The sequence below is a fragment of the Haematobia irritans genome, chromosome 3 (genome assembly GCF_050003625.1).
Source record: "Haematobia irritans isolate KBUSLIRL chromosome 3, ASM5000362v1, whole genome shotgun sequence".
In the NCBI taxonomy this organism is placed as follows: domain Eukaryota; kingdom Metazoa; phylum Arthropoda; class Insecta; order Diptera; family Muscidae; genus Haematobia; species Haematobia irritans.
In genome coordinates this window covers 122,688,900-122,713,840 of record NC_134399.1, presented here as the reverse complement: position 1 = coordinate 122,713,840, position 24,941 = coordinate 122,688,900, and the positions used below count along the sequence as shown (strand labels likewise).

General features: G+C 30.7%; 1 protein-coding gene across 1 annotated transcript; it reads left to right on the top strand.

The window, feature by feature from the left end:
- Nucleotides 1-1,796: 1,796 nt before the first annotated feature.
- On the top strand, nt 1,797-24,493 carry unc (uncoordinated). The gene is made up of 6 exons (XM_075299972.1): nt 1,797-2,153; nt 13,314-14,272; nt 19,194-19,316; nt 19,385-19,570; nt 19,636-19,913; nt 22,836-24,493. The coding sequence occupies exons 1-6, from the start codon at nt 1,976-1,978 to the stop codon at nt 24,451-24,453; spliced, it is 3,342 nt and encodes a 1,113-aa protein (XP_075156087.1). The 5' UTR covers nt 1,797-1,975; the 3' UTR covers nt 24,454-24,493.
- The last annotated feature ends 448 nt before the right edge of the window (nt 24,494-24,941 follow it).

The window sequence follows — 24,941 nt, the reverse complement described above, 5'->3', positions numbered from 1 at the left end:
CGTACCACGCCAAGTTACTACATTCAAGCACCGCATGAGTGCGATTATAAGGTGTCGTTTAGAACGACGCCAATAAGAACCCCTTCAAACTGTTAGAAAAAGTGAATTTTAAGATAGTTGTGAAAGAATCATTGTGGTCAGGTAACTAGAGTGATCCAGTTGGTGAAAGCCGGTGGATCGGTTTTTCTTTTGGCACCGATTGTCGGTTTTGTATAAAATCCCATTTCGGTGGATCGGTAGAACCGGTGTTTTTAATATCAAAAACCCGGTTTTCGGTTATTTATTTTCAATGTAAACTTAAATAAGAAAACTTCCCGAAAGTGTTTTCTGCACACTTCCAACTCTTTTCTGAACACTTCCAACATAGTATTCTCCCAAGCTGTCAAATAAAATATATTAGTTTTCTAAAGAAATCTCAGCAACAATATAATTCTATCAACATGTTGTCCAGAAGGGCGTTGGTTGATTAAATAAATAAATAAATGAATTCAATGAAGTATAAACAATTCGTATTTGTTTAATTAGGGATGTATATTTTGTCAACAAAGTCTATGACATTACTTACGTTATTATTATTCGACTTAATTTGGTGTAATTGTCTGTAGCAAACGAGCACTGTTTGTTAATATTTTGAAAAACAAAACATAACATTAAAGAAATATTCAATGGGACTAAAAACTAAAATATACAATATTTTAATGTTTATCCTCGGTATTGTTACCGCAATTACAGCCAAGGAATTTAATTTAACATAAAAACATTGATATATATTTTCCTGCATTTATATTAAATTAAACGTTTTTGCTACTTTTGGGAAAAACCATTTGGACCGGTTATGCCTGTTATTTAGTTTTTAAAACATCGGTTTTTTGAACCGAGAAACCCCGACTTGAAAAAAAAAATGGTTTTTTGATCACTATACAGGAAACACACGATTGTGTATATATTTATTAATTTGAATAGAATTTTATAAATTCTTCGAAGTAACACAACATGATCCATTTGTTAATGCAATATAATTTGCTAAATGTGATTTTAGTCGTAAAAACATTATAGTTGGAAGATTAAATTAATAAACATCTAAAATATCGTGTTTTATTTGACCATAATGATTTTTTTCCAAATATCTTGAAATTCACTTTTTTAATAGTTTGAAGGGAGTCTTATTGGCGTCATCCTAAATTTATCTAAAAAGGTACCTCTTGCTATACTTTTTTTTATAGTAAATTAGCGTGGTACAACTTCTCAACAGTGACGGCATGTTGGTACAACTTCTCAACAGTTGGCATGTATTTTTACATTGTTAAAAATATATACAAATGATGAAGGTAATGAGTGAAGCACTGTTAGATTATATCAAAGTATAATAGACGGGACCGTAACGCTATAAATATTTGAAAATATATCACTTTACTCCATTTGGAATGTCGAAAAATTTTCACCAATACACCTTTCACAATTTTAAGACTAATAACTATGTTTTCAGCACTTAACCTTTGTTTTATTCAATTAATTAATGACTCGCTATTTGCGCTTGGTGTTTCACAAAATAAAATATAAACAAGCAATTGTAAATCGCACAGTATTATTTCCGATACAAATCGCAAATTTTCTCAAATTTCTGACTATACTGTTTAATAAGTGTACCATGTAGTAGTACCATGCTTGTATGTTTATTGGGAATGTCGTAGAGTAGGTTTGTTATTGTGAATTAACCAGTTTTATATCACGTAATGAACATACCCAATGGGACACTTGTTTATTCTCGTTACGCCTGACCAATTTGAAAATAACGCACAGTTTGATATCCAGCTGTTGTATAGCAATGAAGTTGTGTGTGTGTGTGTGTAATAATTTAACAGGTCAAGTTTAGAGCGTCCCCTTTATCTAACAGATGAAAAATAGTTAATAACTAAAAGAAAAATAAGGTGTCATCACAAGAAAGACATATCGATTCTATTTGTGACTACCTACGATGACAGAAAATAATGAAAGTGGAAACAAAAAAACTAATTTTGCTGATTTATCTAAAATACCGGCAAATGAATTTGAAAAACATTTTCATGAGTGGATGGAACGAGATGATGTGGCGCGGGGTTTACAAGCGAAATTACGATGTGATCTTATAAAAAATTTCAATAAAACAAATTTAGGTAAGTAAGAAAAGAACAAAATTAAAAAGTATTTTGGTGGTGGTGGATTTATTTCCAGCTGGTGGCATGCGTTGCTATAGGCAACCACCAGCATATGCTAATCCTGTTGGTATGAAAACACAAATATTTGCACAAATGTCATTTGTAACAAGTAAAGGATAGTTTAGACAATGATGAAAAGTGCAAAAGTCTCATTCCTTAACCTCAATATCCTCGACGCTCAGAGGAATTGAAAGATAGCATTCTGGTTAACTAAGAACGTGAAGATTATAAACCGATAATGTAACGGTTATGTTGTCTTGGACTTCAGATAAAAGTAAGGGCGCAATGAGATTGAAGATGATGGAGGAGTGGACGGAAACATTAACATGATAAACCTTTAAAGGTTAAAAGTGGAGAGTAATCATATACCGATCATATACTTGTGGTTACCATTATCGCAGAGTATGAAATTCTGACGCGAGATAGGCGGTCCTAGCAGAAGACTCCAGAACAAGTACTAGGTTAGCTTAGGTTAGGTGGCAGCCCGATGTATCAGGCTCACTTAGACTATTCAGTCCATTGTGATACCACATTGGTGATACCACAGTCCATTGTGATACCACATTGGTGAACAAGTACTAAGCACACACTTTGTGGAATCTCTGCACCCATATTGTGGAATCTCTTTGAATATCTGGGGCAGGGGTGACACAGTCATTAAAAATAACTAATCAAGGGCACTAAAACGACTGTCAAGATGGCCGAGGGAATAATGATCGGGCACCCAGAATGGAGAGTATATCTTTGTTGAATAGGAGCAGCATGTATTGCTTGTTTTGAGAATGATGAGACTTTGGAACACTACCTTTGGCGCAGACCTGCCTTTACTAGGCAAACAGTTAACCATATCGGCGAAGAGGTGATTTGGGTCCTGGCCAAGCTTGGAAACAGGGACTGGAAACAAATTATGGAATTCGTTAAGGTCACAGATTCGTTAAGGTCCAGTAACGATGGAAATAATGAGTTAGAGCGGACTACAAGCCAAATACTGGCTTTTGTGTAAGTCAGTCGACATGAGATAGGGAAACCTGGATCCTCTTTCGATAACAAAATGCGTTGTAGGGTCAGTAACAACAGGCAGTGATGCCATGCGTAGGGAAAAATCCTTTTTTGTAGGGATTTTTTTTCCTAAAATTACAACTGTAGGGAAAAAAGGACAGATTTTTCATTTTTTATACAAATGTAGGGAATTTTTCTAATTTTCAGATTTTACTATATTTTGCAACAAGAAGAGTACTTTTGCTTATATTTCAAATATTATTACACCCAAAATATATGGTAGTCAAGGCATCAACTAATTGAATACGTAATTCAGCGTCAACGATGTTATTGTAATGATATTATTTAGAAAATGTCAGCGGTATCGTTAAGATTTTTTTGTATTCGTATTTAATAACATGAAATAGATTTACTTTTGCAGGAATGAAAGCTCCCATTTAGGTACATAAGCATGTGATGACTTGGTGCTTCCCAATATTTTCTAATACAAAGATCACTTCAGCAGTGCATTTGCGGTTCGCTTATATAAATGTGGAATATTTATTCCGGAATATCTTTAAATAACTGCTACGCTGTTTACCTATTGTCAAATTAGATTCATAAGAGTTTTTAATTTTTTTTTAAATGTCATCTACAGTAAAATTTAGAAAACAACCTTTTTGTGCAAATTGGCTCACTGCTGAATTAAAGGATTGACTAGCAAATGACGATTTTAAATGTCAGTGCATTGCTTGTGGAAAATTCGTAAATTGTGGAAAATCTGACCTGAAGAAACACGCGGCCTTTAAAGTTTCCAAGAAAAATGTTGGTAGTGTTAAAAATGAGCAATGATATTGCAAAGTTTAAAATCCGATTAAGAATTTCAGTATTAATATTATTGCACATTTGGTCCCTTTATTGAAGGATATAGTCCCTGACTATTAATTTTAAAGAAATATTTGCTATTTTCTTGCCATATTTGTTTGAATTTAGTCAATTTTTTACCGTAGCGAAAAATGTAGGGAAAAAATTTTGGGCGTAGGGGAAAAAAGGGAATTTTTAGGAGCCGCGTAGGGAATTTTCAAAAAACTTCCTGGCATCACTGACAACAGGAGACCAGAGGACGTGAGCATACTCACAGATAGTAGAAGGGCAATATAAGCAATAGCATACATTAAGGCTCGATGACGAACCGTGATGACGAACCGTGAAGAATAATCCCATTAGCCTAGTCTATTCGAAAAGTGCTAGTACACAATGAAGTGAACTTAGGGAACGAAGAGACAATATAGGACAGAGGCACATAGAAGTCAGACGAACGGAGACAAAACGAGAACAAAAACTGGGAAACAACTGATGGATAACAGTTTTGCCACTCGATCCAAAAATAATTATCAAATTTGGAGAAAATTTTAATAAAAACCACCGTAGTGCAATGGTTAGCATGCCCGCCTTGCATACACAAGGTCGTGGGTTCGATTCCTGCTACGACCGAACACCAAAAAGTTTTTCAGCGGTGGATTATCCCACCTCAGTATTGCTGGTGACATTTCTGAGGGTTTCAAAGCTTCTCTAAGTGGTTTCACTGGAATGTGGAACGCCGTTCGGACTCGGCTATAAAAAGGAGGTCCCTTGTCATTGAGCTTAACATGGAATCGGGCAGCACTCAGTGATAAGAGAGAAGTTCACCACTGCGGTATCACAATGGACTGAATAGTCTAAGTGAGCCAGATACATCGGGCTGCCACATAACCTAACCTAACCTAACCTACCAAACAAAAAATATTATTTTGCAAATTATATCTATAGAAAATTTTGTCAAAATTTTATTTCTATTGTAAATTTTGTCAAAATTTTATTTCTATAGAATGTTTTGTCAAAACTTTATTTCTATAGAAAATTTTGTCAAAATTTTATTTCTATAGAAAATTTTGTCAAAATTTTATTTCTATAGAAAATGTTGTCAAAATTTTATTTCTATAGAAAATTTTGTCAAAATTTTATTTCTATAGAAAATTTTGTCAAAATTTTATTTCTATAGAAAATTTTGTCAAAATTTTATTTCCATAGAAAATTTTGTCAAAATTTTATTTCTATAGAAAATTTTGTCAAAATTTTATTTCTATAGAAAATTTTGTCAAAATTTTATTTCTATAGAAAATTTTGTCAAAATTTTATTTCTATAGAAAATTTTGTCTACATTTTATTTCTATAGAAAATTTTGTCAAAATTATATTTCTATAGAAAATTTTGTCAAAATTTTATTTCTATAGAAAATTTTGTCAACATTTTATTTCTATAGAAAATTTTGTCAACATTTTATTTCTATAGAAAATTTTGTCAAAATTTTATTTCTATAAATAACTGTCAAAATTTTACTTCTATAGAAAATTTTGTCAAAATTTTATTTCTATTGAAAATTTTGTCAAAATGTTATTTCTATAGAAAATTTTGTCAAAATTTTATTTCTATAGAAAATTTTGTCAAAATTTTATTTCTACAGAAAATTTTGTCAAAATTTTATTTCTATAGAAAATTTTGTCAAAATTTTATTTCTACAGAAAATTTTTTCAAAATTTTATTTCTATAGAAAATTTTGTCAAAATTTTATTTCTATAGAAAATGTGAACATTTTATTTCTATAGAAAATTTGGTTAAAATTTTATTTCTATAGAAAATTTTGTCAACATTTTAATTCTATAGAAGATTTTGTCAAAATTTTATTTCTACAAAAAATTTTGTTAAAATTTTATTTCTATAGAAAATTTTGTCAAAATTTTATTTCTATAGAAAATTTTATTTCTATAGAAAATTTGGTCAAATTTATTGTTCTATAGAAAATTTTGTCAAAATTTTATTTCTATAGAAAATGTTGTCAAAATTTTATTTCTATAGAAAATTTTGTCAAAATTATATTTCTATAGAAAATTTTGTCAAAATTTTATTTCTATAAATAACTGTCAAAATTTTACTTCTATAGAAAATTTTGTCAAAATTTTATTTCTATTGAAAATTTTGTCAAAATGTTATTTCTATAGAAAATTTTGTCAAAATTTTATTTCTATAGAAAATTTTGTCAAAATTTTATTTCTACAGAAAATTTTTTCAAAATTTTATTTCTATAGAAAATTTTGTCAAAATTTTATTTCTATAGAAAATGTGAACATTTTATTTCTATAGAAAATTTGGTTAAAATTTTATTTCTATAGAAAATTTTGTCAACATTTTAATTCTATAGAAGATTTTGTCAAAATTTTATTTCTACAAAAAATTTTGTTAAAATTTTATTTCTATAGAAAATTTTGTCAAAATTTTATTTCTATAGAAAATTTTGTCAAAATTTTATTTCTATAGAAAATTTTGTCAAAATTTTATTTCTATAGAAAATTTTGTCAAAATTTTATTTCTATAGAAAATTTTGTCAAAATTTTATTTCTATAGAAAAATTTGTTCAATTTTTTTTCTATAGAAAATTTTGTCAAAATTTTATTTCTTGTTGTTGTTTTTTATTGCAGCTTAAAACCATACATTGACTAAACTGCAAGTGTAGCTTAACCAACAGAGGAAACGAATGTTTGTCAAATTTATTTGGGCAAAGCCCTATGGACTGCAAGATGGTTGGATGGACGCACGTTTCGGAATTACCACATTCCTCATCAGCATCCTCTACTTGCAGCAAAACTATCAACCAATTATCAGAATAAATTCAGGCAGTTCATTAAACCCAACAATGAACCACACTTGAAACTCCCGAAAAAAGGTATTGTTTGATAGCCGGCTTATGCCGAAATAAATTTGCTGCAAGAGGATGCTGATGAGGAATGTGGTAATTCCGAAACGTGCGTCCTTCCAACCATCCTGCAGTCTATAGGGCTTTGCCCAAATAAATTTGACAAACATTATTTTCCTCTGTTGGTTAAGCTACACTTGTAGTTTAGTCAATGTATGGTTTTAAGCTGCAATAAAAAACAACAACAATGCTTAAAGAACAAAACCAACAATAACAAAACAAAAAGAATAAAATTTTATTTCTATAGAAAATTTTGTCAAAATTTTATTTCTACAGAAAATTTTGTCAAAATTTTATTTGTACAGAAAATGTTGTCAAAATTTTATTTCTATGGAAAATTTTGTCAAAATTTTATTTCTATAGAAAATTTTGTCAAATTTTTTTTCTATAGAAAATTGTGTGAAATTTTTGCAAAATTTTATTTTTATATACAATTTTGTCAAAATTTTATTTCTATAGAAAATTTTGTCAAAATTTTATTTCTATAGAAAATTTTGTCAAAATTTTATTTCTATAGAATTTTTTGTCAAAATTTCTATTTCTATAGAAAATTTTGTAAAAATTTCTATTGTTATAGAAAATTTTGACAAAATTTTATTTCTATAGAAAATTTTGTCAAAATTTTATTTCTACACACAAAAAAAATTTCTGATTCAATCACGAAATTAATTGATCCAATTAATTTTTAATTGAAATGTCTTCAATCACAGAAATGATAGTATCAATTAAAAAATTAATTGAAGGTCAATTAAAAAGTTAATTGATCCAATTAAAAAATTAATTGATACTATTATTATTGTGATTTATTTTTGTTTCAATTAAAAAATTTGTTGAATCAATTAAATTTTTAATTGAATATTTTTAAAACTCAATTAAAACATAATTTGGCAACACTGTCATGAACAGCTGAAAGCAAAAAATAGTTCCCAGGAAATAATTAAATTAATTGTAATAAAGTGCATTAAATTTTCACTGTTGTCAAGTTTTGAAATACTCATTGGACAAGGATCATCTGGATATTGGAGGTTTTCAATAGTGTGTGAATTTTGTGGTTTTCTGCCATACAACTGATACATAACAACAACAATAAGAAAGCGTTGGTTTGCGCTTTTATTGATTGACCTGCTGCGTGGACGATTTTCTTACCACTATCTTGCTGTTGGGTTTGTAGCTGCTTATATCATTTTTTTGTGTGAGTTTGGATGGTTGATGTGGTATATGGATGTGCGTTGCTTGGTGGTTTTGACTTTATTTCGAACATATGTTTTGATCGCCTGTGGTGTCTCACTTTATTTGGTGTGTTGCAGAGCTGGTTATTTTCAATTACTGGAAATTTTCATTTTTCAAAGATCTTTAAGTATGGCATCAAAAACAAAGAAATATGTCTGTCCTAAATGCAAAAAAGGAGTCCAAAATCAACATAGCCTAGGATGTTGCATCTGTGATGCATACTACCATATTGCATGTATAAATGTCTCGTTATCACAACATGCTTTTCTATACAAGAAGAAATCTTTTTTATACAAATGTCCGTTGTGTGTTAAAAAAAAGATAAGTTTCGTTGAAACTAACTCTGATGAAGAGGTTACAGTGCAACAAAATATAACTCTCAATGCAAATGACACCCTAAGTTCTAACGTTGATGCTGTTAGTGAACTTCATGATAGATTTACTGCTTTCGCAGCCTCTATTGAGAGTCAGCTCGAAGACTACAAACGAGAAATCCAAGACAGAGTAAATGGACTTGAAAAAAGTATGGAATCTTCAAACAAAGCAATGCAAGCAGATCTCACTACATCCACGAAGAAGTTGGAGGAACAAATTTTTAATTGTTTGGCGGTTGCTAAGCAGCTTGAAACCGACCATAACACCGCCATTTCTGAAATTCAAACACACAACGATGTACTTCAGAGAAGATTAAATAGGGCAGACATAGTAATTAATGGCTTACCTGAAGGTATAACTGACCTAAGGGTACCCATAATAAAGATTGCTTCGTTATGTAACATAGACCTCCCACTGTCCGGTATACAACACTGTTGTTATATGGGCAAATCTGTTTTATTGAAACTTAATTGCATTTACACCCGGGATGTACTCATGGCAAACTATTATAATGGCGATCCATTATTACTTTCTACTGTTCTTGGAGAAAATACTGCTGGAAGAGTGTTCTTAAACGATCATTTGCATCAAGCTGCGTCAAAATTGACATACATATGTCGGAAACTTCGTAGGCAGAAAAAAATTACAGCATTTAAGCTTATAAACGGAGATCTGCCTAAAGTTGTCGTTAATCTTCCAAATGGTACGAGGACGACTCTGGATACCCGTGAATGTGCTGACTTACTTGATGCAGTAGACCGCACCAATATCACATCCAATCCTTTTAGTAGTAGTGGATTTTCCACCTGACCTCTTTTAGTAGTTCAATTTCAATTTAAATTACCTGCCATATATAATCCTTGTTTCATTTTTTGTATTTTTTTCTATTTTTTCCTATCCTAAAAGCTGATATCAAAATTCAATTTTAGTAGATTTTTGTTTTTTGCTTTTCTTTTAAAACTTAGTTTACTCTTCGTATTTCAAGTATTTGATAATTATTTTTGATGTCTGCTTTTAGATAGTAGTTATAATAATTTCCTGGTAACGTTACTTAATGAATGAATTATATTTTCTAACAATTATATATACATATTTATGGATCTTAGTAATTTAGGTGATATTATCCATGACAATTCATTTTTACGTTCCCAATTGTCCTCTTTTAATAACAACCTAAATTTTGCTCATTTTAATGCACAGAGCTTCAATATTAAGCCAACGTCAACAAAATTAACAGAAATTCGAAGTATTGTTGAGGGTAGTCTACTCGATATAGTCGGCGTGAGTGAGACATGGCTTAAGGGCCAAAATTCTAATGTCGTCAAAATATCTGGTTATTCTTCATACAGAAATGATAGGCCATTTCGGAGAGGAGGAGGTGTTGCCTTATTTATTTCCAGTCGACTTACGGCAAAGGTTGTACATTCTGGTCTTAATTATGGTGTGGTGGAATGCCTTTTTGTGGAAGTGGTAGTTGGGAGGGAAAAAATTTTGGTTGGTGTTGTTTACCTTCCAACTGGGGACTTCGAGTCGCTCGAGTCAGAACTTTCTGATTTGCTGGTACGCTATTCTAACATTATAATAATGGGGGACTTCAACAACAATTTATTTGACGTCGCTAAGTCGTACAACCTGAGACGTGCATGCCTAAGAATGGGGGTTTCCTTGGTTCACAATAATGTACCAACGCATTATGACGCATTTCATCAGTCGTCTTCCCTCATTGACTATTTTCTGATTTCTTGTCCAGAACGTAAGCGTGCTGGTGGGCAGTTTATTTCACCTGGTATTTCAAAGCACGCTTTCATTTATTTATCGTTAGATTTTAGTGTTCGCCAAAGCAGCGACATCTATGAGTATTTTGATTACAACAATTATGATGATCAATTGTTGCGAAATACTATCTCGTGTGTTGATTTCTCGAATTTATACTTAACCTCCGATGTCGATTTGCAGCTGCGTGTGCTTATGGCTGGAATTGACACAATACATTCTGCTTTTCCTAAAAGAAGAGCAAAGTTTTTCAATAACAGTCGTGATGACTGGATTAAGTCTCCCCTTGTACGCTACCATCAGTCATTGGCTGATATAGCTTATAAAGCTTATCTTCGTGACAGGAATCAAGAGAATTGGTCAAATTATTGTAGGGCCAGAAATCGGGCAAAAGCCGTCAAAAGGAGGTTAAAGAGGAATTGTCATGCCGCTATGTTTGATCGCTGTGGACACCCTAAGGAATTTTGGAACATAATTAGGGATAACGGCATAATTGGTGGTGAAGTATCCCCTATTCGCACAGATAATGTTAGTAGTGTCGATGACCTGAATGATGGATTTGTAAGTAACCAGTTAAATGTCGTGGGGGATTTTGGATCGTTTTTAGCATCTTCACTTGGTGAAGCGGGATTTTCATTCAAATGTGTTACTATTGACGATGTCATCTGTGCTTTTTCGTCCGTTAAGTCTAATGCTTCTGGAAACGATGGATTTCCACTCAAATTCTACAAAATAGTAATACCACATATCGCCGACCACTTCCTTCATTTGGTCAATACCATTATCAAGTTCCCTCGTGAGTGGAAAACGGCAAGAGTGTGTCCGATTAAGAAAAAGTCAAGTCCGAATTGTCATGAGTATAGGCCGATAGCGCTAATGCCTGTTTTATCTAAGGTATTCGAATATATTTTGAAAAAGCAACTTAATGATTATCTAGAATTTAATAAGTTACTTTCTGATTGTCAATGTGGCTTCAGAAGTCATAGAAGCACAACAATGTTACTGCTTGGCCTAACTGATGCTATAAGGGGGAGTTTCACGCATGATAAAGTATGCGTTTTACTTTCATTAGACTTAGAAAAGGCCTTCGATCGCGTAGATCATTTCATATTGGTAAAAAAGCTTCACCAATACTTCAGCTTCGGCTTTAGTGCCTGCAAACTTATTGCTTCATACCTTACAGGTAGAAAGCAATATGTGCAGATCAATGGAGAAAGATCAAATACTTTGTCGGTAAGGAGTGGAGTCCCACAAGGCTCAATTCTTGGGCCTATGCTTTTCATACTTTTTCTTAATGATCTATTTGCGAATCTTGATATGTTTTGCTCCACTTTTTCGTACGCCGATGATGTTCAGTTGCTTTTTCGGGGGGATGTTAATAATTTAGATGTCTTACAAGCTAAGATTGATTTTGTAACTAATAGTTTATACAGTTGGATGTGTCTCAATAATCTTTCCGTCAATGGTTCTAAGACAAAAGCATTAATTTTTTCATCTCATCCTGATATTGGACTAACTCTTTCTTATAATGGGTGTGATATTGAAGTCGTCCACCATTTAAAATGTTTGGGGGTTACCATTGACGATAGACTTTCATTTGATCTACATATAGACAATGTTATTAGTCAAACGAATTTGACTCTACGCCAATTGTACAACTCTGATTTGATGCTGCCTTTTTCATTCAAAAAGAGACTTGTACATGCTTTGGCAATGCCCAATATTCTATACGGCATTGAGGTTTTTTGTGGCACAAATGCTGGTAACATAAGGAAAGTTAAACTAGCAATTCATAGAATAGTCCGTTATCTACATTCATTGCGTCGATATGACCACATATCTCCTCATGTCCAGGATTTCCTGGGGTGCCCATTTTCGAGTTTTATTGACTTCAGATCACTTGTTCTTTTCCACAAAATTTTCAGTGCTCAGTCACCTCGATTTCTCGTGGACTTATTTTCATTTGGCCGATCGCGGCGAAATCAGATTGTTGTACCTCTTGCCAGAGGTCATATGGACAAGTCATTTCAGGCTAGAATCGCCAGATCTTATAACTGTCTCCCTACTAATTTAAAGGACTTCTCGATTTCTGATTCGACATATCGTAAAAGATTACTCGATCATCTTGGATCACCTGCATGAAGCTTATCCAAACTCGAGTTAGTAGTGCTGCTTTGTTGTGCTTGTTTGAGTAAATAATATTTTCTTATTTTGTCTTTTTTCAATCATAATGGGAACTAAAAATGTTTTGTCATATTTCATTTTTTTTTATTTTTTTTTATCATATTATTAATTATAATGGTCATATTTCATTTTTTGTCATATTATTAATTAATCTATTTTATACCTCATATATGTAATTATACTTTTTATATACTCGCATATATTTTTACATTGTCATAACTTCAATTATACTTTAGTCACGGTTAGTAGTCCATTGTAATTTACATAAATTGGCCGCTATGTGGCTTCAAATTACATAATGAAAATAAATAAAATTGGAAAAATTTTCGTGAAATTTTTTTGTGTGTATAGAATATTTTGTCAAAATTTTATTTCTATAGAAAATTTTGTCAAAATTTTATTTCTATAGAAAATTTTGTCAAAATTTTATTTCTATAGAAAATTTTGTCAAAATTTTATTATTATAGAAAATTTTGTCAAAATTTTATTTCTATAGACAAAAATGTGTCAAAATTGTATTTGATATTTTTTTTCAAAATTTTATTTCTATAGAAATCGTCCAGTTGAATTTGTCCAACATTTATACAAAGAAATATCAAATTAGGTGATGCTGTTCCTTTAAGGCATGATTCAGTTTAAAAAAGTTCATCACTGGAACGTCCTTACATTTTTCGCCGTTTATTTTTTTAAGTGTGACTTCCTTTGGCTCTACACGAAGCTTATCCCCACTAATTAATGCTTGACATAGTAATTGGATTGGAGTTCATTAAAATATCAAATTTTTCTAGGCAAACAAATACAAGCCCACAGCATGTGCTCTACTGGAGGATCTACATATCGTCTTAGTATGACTCCTTTGGTTTTAGCCTTAAATACACTGGTGGCCGAATTTCTATATTCCCAGAATTGTCATTTTACTCTATCTGTATTTTGTACAGAGATACCATTTCGTAATACTTTACCCGATTTTGAAAGTATGCGCCACTATCGATTTAGTGAACAGGAAATTAATGAAATTTGGGAAGCAGTAACAGGAGCAGCAGCAAATAAACATTCTTTGGATCCAATTATTCTAGATGAATACGAAGGGGATAGTAACAACTCTCTATTATTGCTTATTTTAAAATGTCTCGTGAATATGAAACCTCAAGAAATGTTACGAAAATCGGTAGAGATTCAAACCGAAGGTAATCCAAGTTGCAAAGAAAAATGCTCGGCATCAGTTCAAGCCAACATACCCCCACCACCATCTCCCACGAAATCGAGTGGCAAAAGCAATGATAATTTGAAACATCTTAATAAATATCTACTTGTCCTATCGCAAAAAGTCAATGAAATGACACATGAATTTGAATTGCTGGTTAAACAAAGAAATTTACAAAAACCAAAATCTAAGAAAACGCCACGTTCTCGAGAATTTCATAGTTTAAATAGAAGCCTCGATCGTATAAATGAAAATGTAAAACAATTAACCAAATCCAAACGTAAAGGAAAACGTTTGACCAATATCATGGAATCCATAGATAGTTTAACAAAACAATTTGGTAAATGTGCTGCAAGTTTTGGTGAAGTTACGAGGGAGTTGACAAAAAAAGAGACAAAACAACATAGTGCAAGACTGGAGCAGTCATTGCCAAAGGATAATTTAAAGGAAACACAGACGGAAACTGGATTAACTGACAAATCCTATTCGGATTGGATATACGAGATGCGTTCGACAGAAAATGGCAAAAAGTTTTTAGAAAGAGTATGTATAAATTCATAATTCATTAAATTTTTGAAAAGTGCAATAGGGGGGAATGTGTTACGATTTGTCACTTTTTAATCTTTGCCACTTTTTTAACTCTTTTGTTGTGCCACTAAATTACTTACTTTTTTATTTTTGTGCTACTTTTTTGCTATTCTTTTATTAGTTTATTTTTTGTGCAAGAGTTTTCGTAAATTTTGATCGCAGATTCATTTGAAATTACGAATCTCTGCTTCAACATAAAATCGAACTAATTCGTCCAATACAATAAATTTGATACTCTTTTTTCCTTTTTAAACCATAGTGTAAACAAGCGGAAAACTGTGACGCCTGAAAATATGCAAAGGAAATTTACTGTAGTTGGAAAAACGAGATCTCCCATGAACTGTTAATTCCAAGAATGATTTTCGATTTAGATTAATTGAATATGAATGAATGATTTTGATAGTTTCAAGAAAAGAATAACAATCAACTTTTTGAAAATTTAGAAAATCCACCTTTCAGGTTTTCAACTTTGTGAAAATTTGGATGAGTCCAATGTTTAATTTTTTTTTTAATTTGGAAAAAATTATTTTCCTTAGGAGCTGCGAGCTCGGTTGCCACTCGAGCCAAAATTAATCTACAAAAATTTGGAAAAAAAATTACCAAACCCTACCAAACAAAAAATATCAAAAAATTATTTCTATTGAAAATTTTGTCAAAATTTTATTTCTATAGAAACTTTTGTCAAAATTTTATTTCTAGAAAAAATTTTATTTCTATAGAAAATTTTGTCAATTTTTTTTCTATAGAAAATGTTGTCAACATTTTTTTTTATACAAAATTTTGTCAACTTTTTATTTCTGTAGAAAATTTTGTCAAATTATTTTTCTATAGAAATTTTTGTCAAAATTTTATTTCTATAGAAATTTTTGTCAAAAATGTTTATACCCTAAACCACATAGTGGTCAGGGTATAATAAGTTTGATCGGCCAGAAAATGTGCCTACCAGAAATATTGATTTTAGACCCCATAAAATATATACCGATCGACTCAGAATCACCTCCTGAGTCGATCTAGCGGTTGGTGTCCGTCCGTCCGTCCGTCCGTCCGTCTGTCCATGTATTTGTTGTTCACAGGATTCCGGTCGCAATTATTAACCGATTTTGATGAAATTTGGTACAGGAAGTTTTTTGGGCACAAGGACGAACGCTATTGAATTTGGAAGAAATCGGATCAAATTTAGATATAGCTCCCATATATATGTATCGCCCGATTTCGACAAATAAGGTCACGTTGCGCGTTTTTTCAAACGGATCGTCACTAAATTTGGCAAAAGGTAATCTTTTCCATCGCCCTTCAAGTCTGCAAAATTTCATTCAAATCGGTTCAGATTTAGATATAACTCATATATATGTATCGCCCGATTTTCCCAAATTTGGCCACAAAACCTTTATTTATCAACCGATCTTACTCAAAGTTGGCTAAACATAATCTTCTATAGCACTAACTATATGTGCAAAAAATCATCGAAATCGGTTCAGATTTAGCTATAGCTCCCATATATATGTACCGCCCGATTTTTCTAAATTTGGCCATAAAACCCTTATTTATCAACCGATCTTACCCAAATTTGGCTAAACGTAGTCTTCTATAGCACTAACTATATGTGCAAAAAATCATCGAAATTGGTTCAGATTTAGATATAGCTCCCATATATATGTATAGCCCGATTTTCCCAAATTTGGCCATAGAACCCTTATTTATTAACCGATCTTACTAAAAGTTGGCTAGATCCAGTCCTCTATAGTACTAACTATATGAGCAAAATTTCATCGAAATCGGTTCAAATTTAGATATAGCTCCCATATATGTATCGCCCGATTTTGAAAAAATCTCCCTTATAACCTTATGTTTGACCATACAGGCCTCATTTCTTAACTGGTCTTACTCAAATCTTGCACAAGGTAACCTTTTGTGGTATTAATCAAACCCGCCATAGTACTCTTATTTATTAACCAATGTTACTCAAATTTCAAATTTTGATGTACTAGCCGATCGTACTTATACGTACTTGTAGCTCTTACATAAGAATATTGCTCGATTTTTACAAATTTGTATTTATTACCTACACTAATTTAACGATTTTCTCTTTTTTTAATAATGGGCTCAATATTAGTGGCATACTAACTGCGTAGGTGCAATATCAACACAGCCAGTGTTGCTAGAAGTAGGGGAAATTCCCTATATGTAGGGTTTTTCTAATATTTAGCGTCTTGTAGGGACGTAGGGCCACAATGTAGGACATTTTCACTCAACACAATTTGTAATATTTTTTACATTTTGGTGGCTCTAGAGGAGGAAATTAGAAGCCGACAAGGCTTGATCTTTAACACTGTGTGGTAAACTTTATTCCTGTAGAAAATTTTGTCAACATGTACCCCTTAATTTTCTTAAATATGCAACTGCGGTTTATCTCCCAGACCTATATTTTACCCTACAAATGCTTATGATTACTAATTCTGTAATGGTGGTTTAGGGTATGATATAGTCGGCCCCGCCCGACTTTCTACTTTACTTACTTGTTTTTTCTATAGAACATGTAGTCAAAATTTTATTTCTATAGAAATTTTTGTCAACATTTTTTTTCTATAGAACATGTTGTCAAAATTTTATTTCTATAGAAAATTTTGTCAACATTGTATTTCTATACACAATTTTGTAAAAATTTTATTTCTATAGAAAATTTTGTAAAAATTTCATTTCTATAGAAACATTTGTCAAAATTTTATTTCTAGAAAAAATTTTATTTCTATAGAAAATTTTGTCGAAATTTTTTTTTCTATAGAAAATTTTGTCGAAATTTTATTTCTATAGAAAATTTTGTCGAAATTTTATTTCTATAGAAAATTTTGTCGAAATTTTACACACAAAAAAATTTTTTTCTGAATCAATCACGAAATTAATTGATCCAATTAATTTTTTAATTGAAATGTCTTCAATCACAGAAATGATAGTATCAATTAAAAAATTAATTGACAGTCAATTAAAAAATTAATTGATCCAATTAAAAAATTAATTGATACTATTAATTTGTGTGATTGATTTTTATTTCAATTAAAAAATTTGTTGATTCAATTAAATTTTTAATTGAATATTTTTTAAAACTCAATTAAGATTTTAATTGGAAAAATTTTCGTGAAATTTTTTTCTGTGTATTTCTATCGAAAATTTTGTCAAAATTTTATTTCTATAAAAAATTTTGTAAACATTTTATTTCTATAGAAAATTTTGTCAAAATTTTATTTCTATCGAAAATTTTGTCAAAATTTTATTTCTATAGAAAATTTTGTCAAAATTTTATTTCTATAGAAAATTTTGTCAAAATTTTATTTCTATAGTAAATTTTGTCAAAATTGTATGTCTATTAGTTGGTGATGAAAAATGTGCAAAATCTACCGAAACATCAACAATTCTACCAATCTACCAATTGTGGCAACCGTGTCTGCGAGGTCTTGTGGAGATTTTGAAAATTGTAGAAAATTGACTTTTCGAGTTTTCTATTTTTTAAAAATTTTCTAGTGGTGTATACAAAGGGTCATTGGTTCAATCCCAGTTTCGACCAAACAACAAAAAGTTTTTCAGCGGTCGATTATCCCCTCACATTAACGCTGGTGACATTTGTATAGTCGGACTCGGATGTAAGGTAGTCCCTTGTCATAGAGCTGAATATAGAATCGGTCAGCACTCAGTGATAAGAGAGAAGTTCACCACTGTGGTATCACAATGGACTGAATAGTCTGCCACTATACATAACCTACTCTCCTGGCACTATACATAACCTACTACTCTCTCAACGGATTGAGATTCGAAGATTTTGGTGGCCATTGGCCATTAGAAATGAAGTAGCAGCCCTCCTTTTTAAATCATTCTTGGTTAACGCGTTCTGAATACGATGGTGTTGAGTCCTGTGTAATGTCCATGGTCTACGGCCGAAATGTTGCCCGCCTGCTGATTTTAGGATATTCGGCATTTATTTTGACCTGATGAAAACCAGTGGGGATTGGCCATCGACGGACCAGCACTATCGGCGGAAAAGAACCATCGACTGCGCCTCAGTGGTGGTGAATCGAAAGAGTAAATTATCAGCTGATCTTTTTGTCACGTAACTCCTGCTATTTTGGTTGTTTACAAACTGCTCAATTTGGATAATAAAATTCGGTAACTGTACCAGCGAAGCAACTTCTTGGTATGTTCCTCGGCTGGCGGGCAAGTTTTAACACCTGCGTCATGGATCTGGATCAAATCTCGATCTACGCATTTCGGATCATTTCTGGTGTTAGTATCATTTTTTCGTCCACTTTTTAGACGAGATGTAACACTGCGAGTATTACTTTGACGAGCTATGCTACGAGAAACAAATGATTTATTCCAATTTAAATTCTGGAGGGCTCTAGCGATAGCAACTTGCTTTTTTAGGCGTGTAAACAATACAATGAACTGTGACTAGCTGTCTGTCAGAGGAGCGGTTTAGAAATGATATCAAGCTGAAGTTGGTTGATATCACATTCTATATATATATCCCTTTTAAAATAAATGATATCGTCTACAGTTACGTATCCCTGTTTTAGCAATTATCAAAAATCTGTTAGTCGAGTTGCGTCAATTAAAAAAAAAAATATCTAAAGTCGTTTAGTCTATTTTGAAGCTTATAAAAAGTTGGCTTCGATTTTTCGGTTTGCTAGATATCTAATAAACATTTCACCCTATTTTGCGTGGTGTCCAGCGACAACTAGGTCGTAAAAGGAGATTATGTGGAAAATATCAATATATTGTAGGGTCGGATATAAAATCATTTTCTCCCACATGTTGCACTCTTTACTTATTCGTCTTTTCAAAAACAAAACTCACAAAAAAAATTATATTATGTTTTCTGAATCAGATTGAGAGTTCCCTAACTAAAGCTGTGGCCAAACACAAAGAACAATGGCAATCGGAACAAGAAGCAAAAATCAAACATATGAAAAGTCTTCTAAAACTTCGTTATAAACAGAAAATGTTGATTGTAAGTAAGAATTTCCGAATAAGAATTTCCTGCTCCGATCCGATTCACAATTATGCGATTTGTTTTAGCAATTATCACGACAAGGATCTGAAGAACAAGCTATGGAAGCCCATAAACTAAGTGAAAACATAGAAATGCGATTGAAAAATTTCGAAACTAAACAATTTGAATTATTGGAAAAATTGCGAGAATCATCATTTGAATTGCAGGAGGCCCAAAAACAAATACAAAAATCTGCAGAATACAGTAAAAGGGTATGAAATGCTGTTAGATATTTCTAATTTTTTTAATTATTATTAACTATTGTGTGATATTTTAGGAAACACCGGAAAGAAAAGAGAAAACAAATTCTCCTATGGATAAAACTAAAAGATTGCAAAAACAACATTCCCAAATGATAGCCGACAATGATGATGAGAACGGAGAAATTACACCCGAAACGTCTAAAGCCAAACAAATTATCGATATTCCATTAAGTGAAAATCCAAATCATACAGTTAATAATAATGCTGAACTACAGCTACAGCTAAATGAGACCAAAAATGTTGTAATAACACCGAGAGATCTAAATGTTGAGAAAATAATCAATGAAACCAAGTAAGTTTTAATGGACAAACATTATTGATATCACAAAAAAGGTATTCCAATAAAAAAATTAATAGAATACAGAAAACTAGTTTTATGATTCAATTAATTGATCCAATTAATTTTTTAATTGAAATTACTGCAATCACGAAAATGATCAGTGTCAATCACAAAATTAATTAGAAATATATTTGATTAAAAAATTAATTGATTGCTTTGGCATTTTCAATTAATTTTTGGAATTGAGATAATCAATTATTTATAGTATTATTATTTATAATTATAATTACAATTTTGCCATTAGATGAAATAATGGCAAAATTTTATAGAATTATAATTATAATAATAATTGTATTTGGATTTTTCTTTTAATTTGAGTTAAAATTTTATTATAAATTTATATATTAAAATTTAAAGTAAATTTTTCATGGGGATACTATTTTTATTTAATAAAAATGTCGATTAGATAATTTAATTTAATTTGATTAAAAAGTTAATTTTATCAATTAATTTTTAATTGGAAATATTTTGCCGATATTTTCTTCGGTGAAGTTAAAAACACAATCAATTAAAAAACATACAATTAAATTCTTAATCAAATTAAATTTAATAATCTCAATCAATTTTCAATTCATTTTTTAATTGAGATAATCGTTTATTTATAGTATTATTATTTATAATTATAATTACAATTTTGCCATTTGATGAAATAACTTTCTTGTAATATTATAAGAGTTTATACTTTCTTATGAATTTTCCAATCATAATTGTATTTGGATTGTTCTTTTAATTTGAGTTAAAATGTTATAATAAATTTATTTATTTAAATTAAATTTTTTAATTGGAGATATTTTTTTATTCAATTAAAATGTTGATTGAGATAATTTAATTTGGTTAAAAAGTTAATTGTATAAATTAATTTTTTTAATTGGAAATATTTTGGCGATATTTTCTTCTGCGGAGTTAAAAACACAATCAATTAAAAAAATATACAATTAACTTTTTAATCAAATTAAATTAAATTATCTAAATCAACATTTTAATTGAATAAAAAAGTATCTCCAATTAAAAATTTAATTGAAATTTAAATAAATAAGTTTATAATAAAAACTTTAAGTCAAGTCAGAAGAAAAATCCAACTATAATTATAATTTTCTACGAATTTATTCTTTCTTATGAATTTTCCGATCATAATTTTAGTTGAATTTTTCATTTAATTTCAGTTAAGATTTTATTATAAATTTCAATTAAATTTTTAATTGGAGATACTATTTTTATTTAATTCAAATGTTGTTTGAGATAATTTAATTTGATTATGAAGTCTATTGTATCAATTATTTTTTTAATTGATTGTGTTTTTAACTTCACAGAAGAAAATATCGCCAAATTATTTTCAATTAAAAATTAACAAGTATATACGGCCGTAAGTTCGGCCAGGCCGAATCTTATGTACCCTCCACCATGGATTGCGTAGAAACTTCTACGAAAGACTCATCCACAATCGAATTACATGGGTTGTGGCATCTTAAAACTTTTTAACATCGTTTTCTAAATTGTGAGTTAGTCCATACGTGGTATATATTAGACAAAAAAGGTATGTATAGGTACGTCTACAAATATTTATGAATCGATAAGGAATTTTGCACGGTATGAACTTGATATGGACCAATTTTTGTGTGATTGGGGATCGACTATCTGGGGGCTATATATAATTATGGACCAATATTTGCATGGGTTTTTGAGGCCATATAATAATATCACGTTCCAAATTTCAACTGAATCAGATTAGATACCATATACTAACACCATGTACCAAATTTCAGCCGGATCGGATGAAATTTGCTCCTCTTAGAGGCTCCGCAAGCCAAATCGGGGGATCGGTTTATATGGGCGTGATTTCAACAGACGGACGGACACGCTCAGATCGACTCAGAATTTCACCACGAGTAAATTTAATATATGTACCCCCAACCGATGGTGGAGGGTATAATAAAAGTTAAAAACACCATCAATTAAAGAAGTAATTGATAGAAATTGAATTAAATTTTCTAAACAACATTTGAATTAAATAAAAATAGTATCTCCAATTAAAAATTTTATTTAAATTTTTAATAAAATTTTAACCCAAATTAAAAGAAAAAATCCAACTCAAATTAGAAGAAAAATCCAATCCAAAAATTATGAACGGAAACTTCATAAGAAATTATAAACTCTTATAACATAAGATTATAAGAAAATTATTTTATTTACACAGAAAAAAATATTTCTTATTTTCAATCACGAAAATAATTGATCCAATTAATTTTTAATTGAATATTCTTTAATCACAGAAATGATAGTATCAATTAGAGGTGTGCACTTGAGTAATATTTTACTCACGCTCGATATTGTTTGGTACGACTCACGCTCACGCTCACGCAAAATATCGTGACTCACGAAAAATGTCGCGACTCACGAATAATTTTATGTCTAAGGTAAGGGACGTGTTTGAAAACATGAGCATGATTAAAATCGAGAGCGTTATTAAAGTTTTGACATCCCAGGTGTCACTAAACTTGTAAATGAGTTCATATCGTAAGCGAAATTCGTTACTCACGCACACTCACGAAGAATTATTCAATTTAAATTTTAATTGGAAAAATTTTGGCAATTTTTTTAACTATAATTATAGATAATAATACTATAAATAATTGATTATCTCAATTATTCCAAAGAAATCAATTAAATTTTTAATCAAGTATATTTTTTATTGTAATTAATTTTGATTCAAGCAATTTCATTTAAAAAACTAATTGGATCAATTTCGTTTTTAAATTAGATTTTTCTTTGTGTAGATTTATTATTTATTTATTCATATATTCACAATTATAATAAATTATGAAAATAAACAGGAAATATAGGTAAAGTTAATAAGACCTGTTCTATTTTTTTCAGATTACGTTTGCAACAATTAGAAAGTGAAAGTAATTGTCTGGAAAAACATTTTCAAGTCTATTTGGAACGTCGTAATAGAGAAAATAAATACCGCCAAGAGGCCACAAATCAACTAATAGCTCAAAGCCAAAGTAAAACTTCGGAAATTCTTCGTAGCATTGAAAAAACGCAACATTTAAATGATAGCGGCGTAGGTAAAATAGATTTGACAGATGTTCGAACTAAGTCAAAATTCCCTATAGAGGATGATTTGGTTTTAGATGAGGAATTTGCTCGATTGAAAGATAAATTAGCCCTTACACAATCGAGAGTAGAAATGACTACAACTAAAAGTCTCATTAGATCTCCTTCCTTGGAAATAAAAAATGCCATACGAGAGGCTAAAGACAAGTTTTTCGAAAATGAGTTTAATTTTCGTCAACAAAAAGAAAATCAATTGAAGCAAAAATGTTCTGGAATAAAAAATCAGAAAGAACCCTTAACACATCCACAGACTGTTTTATCCCCTAGATTAGCTAAGGATAAGAAAATCGTTGAATCACCTGTCAAAAATATGGAAAAGGATCAAATAAACATTTTTAATATAAGTACCATGGCGGTGAATGATGAAGAAAAACTATCGGCTGCAGAGCCAACGATTCCAAATGATACCAAAGCAATAGAAAAAGTTCCAAATTCCAACAATGAACTCAAAAAATCACCAAGAAGAGAATTATTTCCAAAAACTCCTGCGACAGAGTTAACTAATTTGAATACCACCACTCATTTGTCAGATTCTCTAACTCCAGTTACCAAAGATTTAAGGCAAACCTTAAATGATTTGAAAACATATACGGAAAATATGGAAAGCAAAGAAGAAAAATCCACTGAAAGTAGTGAAGATCTTATAAAACAATCAATGGCCAAAATGAAGCAACTATTCGAAGATAAAACGGGAACTAGTAAACAAGCCGGTATCTTGGAAATGTATAATAGCGATACTGATGATGATATAAACTCTATACCTCATAGAGATGGTGATGCGTTGGAACAAAAACCTTCAGATCTTAATCTAACATCATCATCGAATACTACTACAACAAATATAGCAACCATTACTACCTCCTCCAGTACCTTGAATTCAGTGGCCAAAAGACAATTGCATATGCTGGAATCTATAACAATTCGACCAACTTCAAATTTTGCGAACATGCAATACGATAGTGCCTATAATGAAGGCGATTTAGAGAAAACATTTCCCAAATTAAATCGCATTTCAATGCCTTCAGCTCTTAATGTGGCAAGTGCTACTGAAGATAGTTCCCATTCAGAAAATAATGAAAATGATATTTTGGATGAAGAAATAAGTGACAATTCAAGCTTGGGGCAAATTTCAGATCGAAATGAGAAATTTATTCCAGATTTACAGATAATATCCAAAAGAGATAGTTTAGAAGTTGGAGAAGTTTTAAGCGATGCATCTCGTCCTGTTTTCATTCCTGTATCGCAAATGAGCAATAGTGTAAGTTCCAGTAGTAATAGCTCAGATTCAGATTTCGACAATGCTTTACTAAAGAAAAATGACAATAATACCAAGATCAAAACAAGTGATGAGAGCGATGATGATTTTTGGGCTTAAACAGGTAATTTTAATTTATAGAGATTATCTAGTATTTCATGTGTACCTTATGTATAAATAAATATTTTTTTAATAAATGTATTGTTCAATATTTGTTTAAATTTTTTGAGAATTTTTGTAAAGTTTGCTTTTTAAAAGTTTGAAAAAGTCGATATTCTATTATTGACCTTATCGAAAATTATTAACTTGTATTACACCCCTTATCTAAATATCTCAAATACTGATATTTACAGTTAAGTTCCCAGCAAAAATCTTTTGGAAGTTGTTCTAAAGGCACAACTTTAAAAGCACTTCCAAATACGTTCTCCCAAGATGTTCTTTATTTTGACTACACAGGAAGTTATTTTAATTCATTATTTTTTTATAACTCGCTTTTTTCATCTTTTAATGGGTAATATTAACTTTTTTTGGTTCAAATAGGTTAAAAACAGAGTAAGAGTTAATAAAATGGAAGAAATTATTAAAATTTTGTCAGAAAAAAATGCTAA